This window comes from Diceros bicornis, chromosome 28 (assembly GCF_020826845.1).
Source record: "Diceros bicornis minor isolate mBicDic1 chromosome 28, mDicBic1.mat.cur, whole genome shotgun sequence".
Lineage (NCBI taxonomy): Eukaryota > Metazoa > Chordata > Mammalia > Perissodactyla > Rhinocerotidae > Diceros > Diceros bicornis.
The window spans coordinates 33491765-33506015 of record NC_080767.1 but is presented as its reverse complement, the minus strand read 5'-3'; the positions used below and the strand labels follow the sequence as shown (position 1 = coordinate 33506015).

Genomic DNA, 14251 nt, shown 5'->3' with positions numbered 1-14251 from the left:
GTTTATTCAGGAATAACAGAGGAATTGCAATTCAGGACAAGCAAGCTATAGCAAAAACCATAGGCAAGTCCAGCAAACAAAGGAGAGGAACGTTACTTTATAGAGAAAAAGGAGGAAGTTGGGAGGGGTTGTTTTGAACAAAAGTCCTTTGGAGGAGAGCGCGAGTTCAGGGTGCTGACGGTTTCCCAGTGGCTGGGCTTGTCGGGCAAGGAGAATTCTTCCTGTTGAGGTCTGTAATTGACATGTTTTTGTTGGGGTCTGTAATTGATGTCCAGCAGCAGTGCGTGAGGGCTCCTCCTCCTGGCCTCCCGACTCCATTTTCAAGGAGATTTCTTGATTCCTTTTCAGAGTTTTTCGTGTACTCTCTGCGTAGACCTGTGGCGGCAGCTGCTGCTGTCGTCTTTGTATGTTATTAAGAAGGAAAAGTCTGTGTGGCCTGCACTTCTCTACATACCAAATAGGAGTGATGTCTTGGTTGGTGATTGAGGCTCTTGTCTGAACTTGTTCCTTCTTGAGTTTTTGTGGTAGGAGTAAACAGCTATTTAAATTGAACTGCATTGTACCTGACTGCTGCCTCTGTGGGTTTTCCACCGGGGACAGTTTTCATATATTGTTCACTGTAGGCTGCTTCAGGTCATATTGCCTCACATCATTCTCCAGGGTACTTATTTTTGATACTTTCTTTCATTTTGTATGTTTTTGTGTTTCCTGCCCAATTAGCTTCATAAATACTCCTTGCATGTGTCTTGTTGGTAGTCATTCTTTTTAGATGACAGACTACCCAACTGCCTTTCTTTCCTTTCACTGCGGTACTTTCTGTGAGGCTGTGCTATGTCTCAGTTGAATAATTTGCATATTTGTTATTGTTAGGTGAACACGTCTCTTTCTCCACATTTAGTAGGCAAAATGATATCTTCATAGTCTCCTGAACAATATCTTACAGATGGCCTTCTGGCTATGTGTGTGTCGCTGCTGCTCCATCCCCTAGCTCCTTCGGCTTCCTTTTCTTAAACTCTCTTTGCCCTCAATTCATTCAATTTCTTTATACATTGAACAATGAGAATTTTGGTACCTATGCGTTTCCCTTACAATTGTTAGTATAGCATGTAATTTAAGTTCAATCACATGTTGGAATAAGTCAGAAAAATTGTTTTCAGAAAATAATCTGTATATAATTCATAATAGTTTTATACTGACTTTGACACGTGAAGATGCTTTGCACTCTGTTTGGCAAGGACCAGCTTTTTGAGCACTGCTGTTTGTTCATTTTGTAGGAACACTGTCTGCACCAAGCAGTAGCTGCTGCTTCCTTTTCTACTGAATGTGGAGAAACCATCAGCATCGCCCCCACATACACAGACATTCCACAGTTTTCTGTACTTGGTACTTTTCAACTTGTGCTGTTTTTGAGTGCATTTATAACAATTTTACAACTAATAATTTTAGAATATATTATAATCTACAGGGCAGTTGTACGTCCATTAGTTCATTTTATTGTCCAATAGCCTTATGAGTTAGCTGTTATTAATATTTCATTTTTGATAGCTGAGAAAACATACATATGACACTCTCTTATGTTGATGCTTAACTATACAGCCATTCCGTCTCTTAACGTGTCTTTTAAAAAATCCGAGTGCGTAGGAAAATGATCTCTTTCCTACTATGTGATTTCTATAAATACCTTCTCTTCTTTGTCAGAATTAATTTTTTATTATATTTTGGTTTCATTTCCTATGTACTTCTATTCTTTTCTCAGCCTGTTTCCCTTTTGGGTCCAGTCACAGTGTTGTTCCCTATCTTTTTGAAACATCACTAAACTGCAGAGTTAATAGTGGTGGTGATATACATTATGTAATGTTTTCAGACTTCTTTCACTCCTAAATAATCTTGTTCTGTCTTCATAACAGTTATCTGAGGTAGGCAGGACCAGTGTAAATTGCTTGTTGTTGTGGATTAAAAACCTGCAACTCAAAGTGTTAGCTAAAGTTCTTTTGTTGTTTACAATCACATAACTAGGAAGTGTCAGGAACAGGAACACTTGGCCTCTGTCCTCGTCCAGGCCCTTTCCACTGCTGTTAAGACTCTGCATTGTGTTCCCTGGTATAATGTGATACCCACTTGTATCAGAATCTCTCCAGGTTTCTTTCATACTTTCTTATTGCCAACCACTTACTCAGAATTAAATCCAGAATAGCAGTTTCTCTTGTTGCTTTGTCAAAAGACTTCCTATAAAAAGGAGTTGTCAACAAGACAGGTCAGTAATTTGCCCGATGCTCTGTATTGAGCAGAATGAGTCTTTGAGCGGCTGTCCCCACTCATTGCTCTTTTGCTGGTGTGCCCATTCTGTAACCTGTGTTAGGATTCTACCATCTATGGATTGGTTTCCTAGGGCTGCCATAACAAGTGACCACAAACTGGGTGGCTTAAAACAACCGAATTTGTGCTCTCACACTTCAGGAGGCCAGAAGTCCAAAATCAAGGTGTTGGCAGAATTGATTCCTTTTTAGAGGCTCGGAGGGGGAATCTCTTCATGTCTCTCGAGCTTTTGGTGGTTGCCAGCAGTCCTTGGCATTCCCTAGTTTGCAGCTGCATAATTCCAATCTCCGTCTCCTTCTTCATATGGCCGTCTTCCCTCTGTGTCTGTGTATTCCCATGGCATTCTCCTCTCTGTGGGTGTCCGTCTCTGCGTCTTTGCTCCTCGGCTTGTAAGGACACTGGTCACATTGGATTGAGCACTCATTGCATTTCAGGATGACCTCATGTTAACTTACTTCTTAATTACGTCTGCAAATACCCTATTTCCAAATAAGGTCACATTCACAGGGACAAGAAGTTAAGACTTCAACATATTTGGAGGGGGGACACAATTCAACCCATAACAATATATGTCCTTTTCTTTGTCTCTACTTCTGTTCTTACTCATGTGGTATGTTTACACGTATGCTTCCCATAGATGTCTATAGAACTGACCTTGTTTATAGATTTCCACATGTATTTGTCCCACATAATTGATATAGATACGTACATATATATTTCATTCATAAATCTTAATTTCCCATTTATTTTTTAGTAGACTAGTGAGATTGTGTTTGTTGCATTGTATTAAAACTTCAATTATCCATGATCTATTAATATTACAAACATTTGAGGCCGTAACTGTTTATATAATATGGACTCTGGCTTGTAGTTTTGCTTTTTTGTATTGCCCTTCTGTGGTTTTGGTGTGAAGGCTGTGTTAGTTTTATTAAAATGAATGTTGGGAGGAAAGTATATTCAATGTTGTGTGTTTTTTAAACGTTTGGTAAAACTTACTTGTAGAACCCTCTGGGTCTGGTATTTTTCCTCCCTCTTCCTTCCTTTCTTTTTTTTAAGTCTTTTTATTCAGGAATAACACAATCAGAAAAATGTATAGATAATGTATAGCTCAATAAATTTTTGCACTATTAACCCCAGGTCAAGAAATACAGTATTGCTAGCGTCCCTCTTATTTCTTGCCTCCTCCCTAAAAGTAACCACTCTCTTGATGAATCTGTCAAATACCATAGTTCAGTTTTATCTGTTTTGTCGTTTATGTACTGGAATCATGCGGTATGTGTTCTGTGGTATCTACTTTTCTTTTACTTAACCTTATATTAGGTTTGTCCGTGTTGTTGCAGGTGGCTGTAGTGTGTTCATTTTCATTACACTACAGTATTCCACTCATTTATCCATTTCATTATTGATAGATATTTGATTGCTTCCAGATTTTGGTAATTACAGATTTTGCTTCTATGAACATTCTTGTAAATGTCTTTTGGTGCACACGTGTTGCATATCTGTTGGTATGTACCTAGTTGCTGAGTCAAAAGGTATGTTTTAGTAGATACTGCTAAATAGTTTTCTAGTAGTTCCTGCTGTTCCACATTCTTCCAACACTTGGGATTGTTAGGTTTTTTAACATTTGAGATGTTCTGGTAGACATTTCGTAGTATCTGATTTTGGCTTTATTTTATTTTATTTTTTAAAGATTTTATTTATTTATTTTTTCCCCCCAAAGCCGCAGTAGATAGCTGTATGTCATAGTTGCACATCCTTCTAGTTGCTGTATGTGGGACGCGGCCTCAGCATGGCCGGAGAAGCGGTGCGTCGGTGCGCGCCCGGGATCCGAACCCGGGCCGCCAGCAGTGGAGCGCGTGCACTTAACTGCTAAGCCACGGGGCCGGCCCGTCTCTATCATTCTCTGAGCACTTTCTTGCTCCCTAGCACAGGATATTCCATATTCATCTTGCACTTTGTCTGCCTCAGTGCTGTAACTAGCTAGTTATAATTCTCTAAGGAGTTCTGGTTCCGTTTATTGGAGGATAGTATTAGAAGCCAAGATTTGGGTGCTAGGTATGTTCATTCCATTGGAGATTGGACGTGGTCACTACTCCAAGGCCCTCTGACAGATTTACAGAGTTAGGGAGTATGTATGTGTTTGTGCTTATGTATACACACACACAAACACACACCCCACACATTTATGTCTATATTTTAAAAATCCATTAGTTCATCCATATGGATGAACTATGTTTCAATAGTTTCAACTATTGACCTCTAGTTTCAATGCACAGGGTTCATTCTAACTTTTTCCTTTCCATATCTGTGTCTTCCTTCTCTTACAGAGAGAACTGGGTCCCAGTGTCCCTAATAGATTTTCTTATTTGATGAGTCCTCCTAGATATGTCAGATCTCCTAATGCTGCCTCTGAGCCCTTCCATGTGGAGATGCCCTCCTCACCCTGCTCAGGCTCTCACTCCTGCCAGTTCTCCCCGCTCAGGACGCCCTCCTCGCCTTACTCGGGCTCCAGCGTCCTGAGCAAGCTGGCCCTTTGTGTGGACGTCGATGGTCTCCTCACAGTTGGCACTCTGGTACCCATGCAGGCTGCCCTCTGTGGGGGCACCTCCTGTGCTCTGCCCCACCCAATGACTACAGGACTGGATTATTCAGCAATGGGGGAAGGCGTCTCTGAAATTCTGTAGTTTCACTTGAATGTTTCTAGCTATGAGATTCTTTATCTTTTCTTTTCTTTTTTTTTTTTTTTACATTCTTTGAGCTCTTTTAGTTTGAGGGCTTACATTTTCTCTAATTCTGGAAAGTTTACAGAAGTTTATTTCTGCAAATATTTCATCACCCTCATGTATTTTTTTCTTTCCTATCTATGCTATTATGTGGATGTTATTTCCTTCACTCTATTCCATCTCTCTTGATGTTTCTTTTATGTATTTTTCTCTTCCTGATGTCTTTTGGAAGAGTACCTTAAATGTGATATTTTAGCTTATTAATTTGTTCAGCTGTATCCCTTCTGCTCTTCAGTCCATCCATCCATTAGGTTTATTTCAGTAATTATATTTTTCATACCCAGATTTTTTATTTGCTTCATTGTAGCATTTTCTTCCCTGCTTTATTTCTAATATCCTTCCATATTGAATTTGTTTATTTTAAACTTTTATTTTCTGTTTTTCTCGTGAACGTCTCTGTCGTGGGGATGTTAGCTACCTTGGCTCATGAGGTATATGAGGTGGGGTGGAGAAAGCTAGAGTCGGGTTTGTGCCTCTCCTGCTGGGTTTAGAGAATGGGCCAGCCCCGTGGCGTAGTGGTTAAGTTCACGTGCTCTGCTTCGGGGACACGGGGTTCGCAAGTTTGGATCCCGGGCCCATACCACACACTACTCATCAAGCCACGCTGTGGCATCATCCCACATACAAAATAGAGGAAGATTGGCACAGATGTTAGCTCAGGGCCAACCTTCCTCACCAAAAAAAAAAAAAGAATGAAGGTGGGCGTTGGGTGGGGAAAGGACTTAACCAGGGTCAGGGTCATTACAGAGTGAAACCCCTTCCCAGGCTCAGTGCTTTTCAAGATCTGTTTCCCTCTGTTAAAAACACCTAGTCCATGGAGTGTGGAAAGAGATGGTGGGAAGAGGGACCATGTGAACATGCAGGGACCACCCAGTGCTGTCCATGAATGTTGTAAACTAGTTCTCCACCACCTGGCTCTAGTGCCACCCATATGTTACCCGGCAGCCCCTTGGCAGAGCTAGGCTTACTGACAATTTTCCTGCCTTGCAGCTGCAATCACCTGTTCAAGACAGTGTTGGAGAGAAAAATATTTACCAAAATAACTGCACGACACCCGAACTCCCATCTCTGGTGTCTGGCCCTTGTCTTCTCTGCCTGTTTTTTCACCCTACCCTGGGACTACATTTCCCTCTGTTGTCCCAGGGATTTCTGTCCATGCGTAAACACAAACGAATTTTTTTTGTTTAGTATAGGTTCTTAGTGTACTGTATACTGTCTGACAACTTGCTGTTTTTAAAATGGCTGATTAACATGATTGATTATATAGGAAGATAGTTTGGATTCAGTAGAACATAGCTTTAAAATATGTGTGTGTGGGTGTGTATGATTTTTATATCCCTTTTATACTGTGTCCCCATATTATTGCCTTATCATCTTAAATATAATGTAAGTTAGTGATAGGGCAGAGTGCGGTCGTCAGTGTTCTGTGAAGTACTTAACTGTTACCCTCTTTGGTTCTTTTAGGTTGTTATCAGTTTTTAAATATTATGATACTGAAATAAATATCTTTATGGGTGAAGTGTTTTCCATTTGTAGGATCATTTTCCAGGGTGGATTTACAGAGTGGGTCAAATAGATAAATAGGCCGAAAAGATCAACAGGTTTGATTCTTAACCATGTAGAGGAGTACTTGGAACATGGTATGCATTCACATATTATTTATTGGATGAAAGAATATTATCAAAATTGCTTTCCAATATGGATGTACCAATTTTCATTCCCACTGACAATATGAGATTGTCTATTCTGCCACACCAGCTTACATTTAAATTATTTTGATTATTTGATTATAATCAGAATAATTCTCTATCTTGGAAAAAAATGCTATCAGATGATATAACTAAGGTCTGTTTCTCTTTTTATTTTCACCTGCTTGGTAATTGCACACATGTTTCCTTACAGGACTGAATTTGCTCTTCAAGAAATCATGTCCTCTGGAGGTGCGGAAGATGACATCCCACAGGGAGAGAGGAAAACAGTGACAGATTTTTGTTATCTTCTGGATAAATCTAAGCAACTGTTCAATGGGTTAAGGTCAGTGGACTCTTAATGCCTGAAACTTTTCTCTAGTTGTGTTATTTTCCCCGTGTCTGATGTGTGGTAAGTTTCTGAAAGTTATAGATAGAATGTTATATAAATATATCTACTAGATCATGCTTTTTTTCTTTGACACTGTTTCTTCATTCTCATGAAAAAACAATAGGAAAAGAAGATGACATATTGTTTTACTCAAGTTGAGAAGAGCTGTTTTGTTAGATGGTTTTATATATACATTTCTCTACATCATAACCTGATTTACATCTGATTTTACACCCTGGGGTATTGAGGACTAAGGAGCCTCGGAATGCATGTGCAAGAATGTGGGACCTCTCTCCTGTTGCATTTTTGTACACTTATATGCTTCTTTTATTCTTTCTTTCTTTTTCATAGGATAAAATATCTCTTGACTAAAGGAATGATGGAATGTTCTAGACAGTTCTAGATACAACTTTAGTTGTGTGTGTCTTGAGCAGACTGGTAGCAGAAGCTAGATGTGCTTTTACTAAAATGTGTCTTTGATTTTATATTCTTGTGTATAGTGGGTAAATAATTTTGTACCTTTTTTTTTTTTTTTTTGTGAGGAAGATCAGCCCTGAGCTAACGTCCGTGCTAATCCTCCTCTTTTTTCTGAGGAAGACCGGCTCTGAGCTAACATCTATTGCCAGCCATCCTCCTTTTTTTTTCCCCAAAGCCCCAGTAGATAGTTGTATGTCATAGTTGCACATCCTTTTAGTTGCTGTATGTGGGACGCGGCCTCAGCATGGCCAGAGAACCGGTGCATCGGTGCGCACCTGGGATCCGAACCCGGGCTGCCAGTAGCGGAGCGTGTGCTCTTAACCGCTAAGCCACAGGGCCGGCCCCCCATTTTGTTGTATTTAAATGATTTAGCCTCTATTTTAGTTCTTGAGATTCTTAGGATATTGACTTCCTTCATCCCTAAAGCATCAAACACATTCATGCAATGGGTAAAATATTAAGGATAAATAGGTTTAATTTTTGATTTTTTAATTTTATATAGGAGTGAATGATTGTAAAGATAAGAAGTTATTTTTAATTTACAGTTTATTTCTGGGTAAAAAAATGCAATCTTTTTCTCATGTTTTATAATTGTATTCTCACATGTTTTATAATTGTATTATACATCCCTAGGTTCGGAACTGTACTGGCAGTTTATTTTTAAAGAAGTTAATATATATTTTAAAAAAAGTTTGGCATTATAAAGATAATACGGGGTCATAAAATGAATCCTCTGTGACCACTCTATCTAAATCTATGCTTTCAATCACTCTCATTTCCCTATATTCATTCAATTTTCTTCATAAAACTCATCACTATTTCAAATGATCTTATTTATTTGCTTATGATATCTGGCTACATTAAAATGAAATGTCGCTAAGAGCAGGACCCTGCTTGTCACTGTTTCTCTGGTTCCTAAGCCAGGGTCTTGCATGTTGCAGGTGCTTCATAAGCATTTGTTAAATGGAGGATTCCAGAGACAGTGTTCTCATCTCCTACACTCTGCTGCCTCCTATTTTGTGCAACAGAAGAGACCGTTGAGATCAGCTTTTTCTTTTGCTTTATAGGTTAATTGCATCTTTTTAAAGAATTATTTTCTTTCACTATTATAATTCAAAAAATGACCCCAGTGTGCCGAGGTCTTTTTAAGTCTTTTTTCCCCCTAGAATGTTGTAAACCATTTAAATTGCATACTTAGACTTTTTTTCTTTATTCTCCATCATTGTCCATGTATATCTTATTTATTCAGCATTTACTTGGCCCTCAGTATGTGCTGCATTCTGTATTGAGTACAGATAACTCAAAGATAAAATGAACAGTCCCTGCCCTCGAATACTTTGTGAAGAAATTATAAGAATACAAACCCATGGCCGCCTTCTATTCACTGCTAGCCTGATGTTTCGCATATTGCTTAAGCAAATTTCCCACACGTCTTCATGTGCCTGTTGAAATTATGGCAAATAAAAAAATTAAAGCGATGGTAGATTTAAAGAGTAAGAAAGCATTTAAAAGTTTGCATGAAAATCCCTACAGTTGGGCCGGCCCCGTGGCTTAGCGGTTAAGTGTGCTCGCTCCACTGCTGGCGGCCCGGGTTCGGATCCCCCGGGCTGTGCACTGACGCACCGCTTCTCCGGCCATGCTGAGGCTGCGTCCCACATACAGCAACTAGAAGAATGTGCAGCTATGACATACAACTATCTACTGGGGCTTTGGGGGAAAAAATAAATAAATAAATAAAATTATAAAAAAAAAAAAAAAAGAAAATCCCTACAGTAGTGTCTGGCTTGTAGCTCCCAAACTCTTTTATTCTCAATTCTTAAAACATTATCATAGTTATAATTCTGACCCCTTCTTCTCCTCCTTCCCCTCCTCCTCCCCCTCTGATTTAGGGAGCTATATTTCATACAATAAAAATTCACCCATTCCAAGTTTGCAATTATATGGTTTAGTGTATTTGCATAGTTGTGCAACTGTCACCACAATCTAATTTTAGAACATTTTATTCACCCCCAAAAGAAACCCCGACACCCATTAGTGATTCTCCCTTCCCCCCAGTCTCTAACTCCTCATCTACTTTCTGTCTCTACGGATTTACCTAATTTGGAAATTTCATAAAAATGGAATCATAATATATGCAGTCTTTTGAGATGGGCTTCTTTCACAAGTAACATAATGTTTTTGAGGTTCATCTATGTGGTAACATGTATCAATACTTTGTTCCTTTTATTTCTGATTAATATTCCATTGTACAGATTGACCACGTTTTGTTTATCCAATCATCAGTTGATGGACATTTGAATTATTTTGCACTTTTTGGCTGTTATGAATAATAGTGCTGTGAACATTTCTGTACAAGGTTTTGTGTAGACATATGTTTTCAATTCTCTTGAGTATATACCTAGGAGTGAAATTGCTGGGTCATATGGTACTCTATGTTTAACCTTTTGAGGAACTTCCAGATTGTTTTTCAAAGAAGCTGCATGAGCTGTGTATGAGGGTTCCAGTCTCTCTACATTCTCACCAACGCTAGTTATTGTTTTTCTTTTTGATGATAGCCATCCTAGTGGGTGTGAAGTGGTATCTCATTGTGGTTTTCATTTGCATTTCTCTAATGATTAATGGTGTTGAGCATCTTTTCATGTGCTTATTGGTTATTTTTATGTCTTTGTTGGAGAAATGTGTATGCTAATCCTTTGACCATTTTTCATATTGGGTTATTTATCTTTTTATTTTTAACCTGTGGTTGTCCTCTATGTGTTCTGGATACCAGTCCCTTGTAAGATGTAATAATTTGCACATATATACTTTCCCATTCTGTGGGTTGTCTCTTCACTTTCTTGATGGTGTCCTTTGAAGCACAAAAGCTTTTATTTTTATTTATTTTTTATTTTTTGTGAGGAAGATCAGCGCTGAGCTAACATCCATGCCAATCCTCCTCTTTTTGTTGAGGAAGACTGGCCCTGGGCTAACATCCGTGCCAATCTTCCTCCACTTTATATGGGACGCCGCCACAGCATGGCCTGACAAGCAGTGCATCGGTGCGCGCCCGGGACCCAAACCCAGGCCGCCAGCGTTGGAGCCCTCGCACTTAACTGCTATGCCACGGGGCCGGCCCCCATAAAAGCTTTTAATTTTAATAAAGTCCAGCTTGTCATTCTTCTCTTTCATTGTTTGTACTTTTGGTGTCGTATCTAAGAAATCATTGCTTAACCTGAGGTCACCAAGACTTACTCTGATGTTTCTTCTGACAGTTTTATGGTTTTAGCTCTTACATTTAAGTCTTATGAACGATTTTGAGTTAATTTTTGTGCGTGGTGTGAGATCTTAGGCATTTTTTTATCAGAAAAAATTTTTTTCAATCGATCATTGTATTTCTTTAATTTTTTTCTTTCTTCTTTCTTGTTCCTTGTTTCTCCTTCATTGTTTATACTTGTAGTGCTTAGATTGAATATTCTGTCTAAATCCTCTATAACCCTTTACTCTCTTTTTTCATCTCTATTCTTTTTCTTAGCATTTTCAGAAAATGTGTCAAATTTGTCCACCATATGCCAGACATGCTTCAACTTGTCATTTCATATCAGCATTTTTTGCTATACTGCTTTTTTTAAAAATAGGTATTAGGTATTTGACCCACAGTTTACAAGCTTCTCTATATGTTTAAAGAAGACATGTGCTAGATATTTTGATGTGTTTGTAAGTGGAATTGAATTTTTTTCATTGACTATGTCTGAGAAGCACATTGAATTTAGCAGTGGCATTTCTCTTCTTAAGAAGGAATTATTTCCCTAATTTGATTCTGAGCCATAAACGAATCACAAAGCTCAAGTAGTCTCCTGCTGGAGACTCTTTGCTGGGCTAAAATCACCCTGTAGCTACTGTAACAGTCACAATAACGGAACACGTTTCCACATAGCATTCTATGGTTTATAAACTGCTTTCAGGTACATCTTGATTCTTTGGCCGTGGGATGACAGTATGTAGTACCAAAAACACCTGTTACCTGAAAATGAATTGTTTTATTTCGCCTTCTTTTTGAAATGTTGTTTTGGTTGTATAAATATATTTTACCAGCTCAAATGTGTTCTCATTTTGATCCTTTTTTTTTAAAGTGTTATTTTAACTATCACACAGATTTTATTTATTTTTAAAGTAATTGCGGGGGCCAGTCCTGTGGCTTAGTGGTTAAGGTCAGTGCACTCCGTTTCAGTGGCCCTGGTTTGGGGTTCAGATGCCAGGCATGAACCTCCACCACTTGTCAGCCATGCTATGGTGGCGACCCACATACAAAATAGAGGAAGATTGGCACAGATGTTAGCTCAGCGTGAATCTTCCTTGGGGGGAGAAAAAAGTAATTGCAGAGTAAAACTGTATCTAAGGGAATAGTAGGAAACCCTAATAGATAGAGAAGTTGTGTGAGATCTAATCTATAAGACTGTTCATTCAGTATTAGAGAAATTAATTATAGTATGCTTGAGATACCTGTTTCAGTTCAGTTCATGAGCACTTAAAACTATGTAGGGTTCAAGAATTAATCCTTTTCATACAACTCAATAACAGAAAAAACCATCCTGATTTAAAAATGGACAGAAAATCTGAGTAGACATTTTTCCAAAGAAGACATACAAATGGCCAACAGGTACATGAAAAGGTGCTCAACATCACTAATCATCAGGGAAATGCAAATCAAAACCATGATGAGATATCACCTCACACCTGTTAGAATGGCTATTAATAAAAAAACAAGAAATAATAAGTGTTGGCGAGGATCTGGAGAAAGTAAATAAGTACAGCCTTTATGGAAAACAGTATGGAAGTTCCTCACAAAATTAAAAATAGAACTACCATAGGAGCCAGCAATTCCACTTCTGGGCATTTATCTGAAGAAAATGAAAGCACTAACTAAAAAAGATCTGCACCCCCATGTTCATTGCAGCATTATTTACAAGAGCCAAGATATGGAAATGACCTGTGTCCATTGATGAGTGAGTGGGTAAAGAAAATGTGGTGTGTATATATATACAATGGAATATTATTCAGCCATAAAAAGGAAGGAAATCTTGTCATTTGCTACAACATGGATGGACCTTGAGGGCATTGTGCTAAGTGAAATAAGTCAGATAGAGAAAGACAAATACTGTGTGATCTCACTTTATGAGGAATCTAAAACCACCCCCCCCCACACACAAAAAAAAACCATGAGCTTATGGATACATAGAACAGATTGGTGGTTGCCAGAGGCAGAGGAATGGGAGTTGGGTTAAGGGGATTAAAAAGTACAAACTTCCAGCTATAAAGTAAATAAGTCACAGGGATGTAATGTACAGTGTGGTGACTATAGTTAATATTGTATCGTATATTTGGAAGTTGCTAAGAAAGTGGATCTTAAAAGTTCTCATCACAAGAAAAAAAATTTGTAACTATCTATGGTGGTGGGTGTTAACTAGACTTCTTGTGGTGATCATTTCACAATATATACAAATAGTGAATCATTATGTTCTACACCTGAAACTAATATAATGTTACGTGTCAATCATAGCTCAATAAAAAAAGTTAATTCTTTTGACTCTTGCTCTCTGAAATATTCAGTAGATAAAAACACAGGTCTCGGGGCCGGCCCCGTGGCTTAGCGGTTAAGTGCATGCGCTCCACTACTGGCGGCCCGGGTTCGGATCCCGGGCGCGCACCGACGCACCGCTTCTCCGGCCATGCTGAGGCCGCGTCCCACAGACAGCAACTAGAAGGATGTGCAGCTATGACGTACAACTATCTGTTGGGGCTTTGGGGAAAAAAAGGGGGAGGATTGGCAATAGATGTTAGCTCAGAGCCGGTCTTCCTCAGCCAAAAGAGGAGGATTACCATGGATGTTAGCTCAGGGCTGATCTTCCTCACACACACACACACACACAAAAACCACAGGTCTCGTCAACTGGAGATTTCCCTTCTTCATTTAAGTCAGTAATTCTGTCAGTACAGATGTGTAACTTGCAGATATCATAAATCGCTACCTGGAGAGCAGTATTTGCTATACTAATGTATCGCTGATCTCCCAAATGTGGAGTAGTACTTTTAAAGTGCTGTTTTAAAATTTGACAATACTAATAATGATAAATTTTGACCTGGAAGAGTGGTTAAGCAAATCCACCAGGGATTTATTTTCAGTGTTTGGTGTGAAGGCCCTCTTTAATTTAAACAAGCCTTAATTATTTCTACAAAAAACAGGTTTATGATGAGTAAAGTATGTATGTTCTCTGAATGCTTTTGGGTTTTTGTTGGAGAGGGGTGTGGGCAGTGGCAGCACAACTCTTATAGTTTACTGAGAGATTAGTACTTGACTCTCTTCATTTTTCTCTTCATTTTTAAAGACAATCTGTTTTACACACACACACACACACACACACACACGGAATAGTATAGAACTGTTAAAATGATTTTGGTGGAGATATAAATGAAAAGTTGCCCATGGTATAGTTTAAATGAAAAAAAGAAATAGTGAAAACAGCATTTTTACATCATCTTGTTTTATCAAAACTTCTGTATTAAGTTTATGTTCTGTGTACATGTTAACTCTTAGTGGGGACCATTTGCTCGTAGTGCCC

At 38.7% G+C, this 14251-nt stretch overlaps 1 protein-coding gene across 3 annotated transcripts in view; it reads left to right on the top strand.

Annotated features, from left to right (window-relative positions):
• SCAI (suppressor of cancer cell invasion) overlaps positions 1-14251 on the top strand; it is a 138195-nt gene that overhangs the window by 56296 nt on the left and 67648 nt on the right. For all 3 annotated transcript variants that reach the window (XM_058524019.1, XM_058524018.1, XM_058524020.1), the window contains exon 3: positions 7002-7133. In XM_058524019.1, the coding sequence (XP_058380002.1) occupies positions 7002-7133 (132 nt within the window). The remainder of the gene's footprint in view (positions 1-7001; positions 7134-14251) is intronic.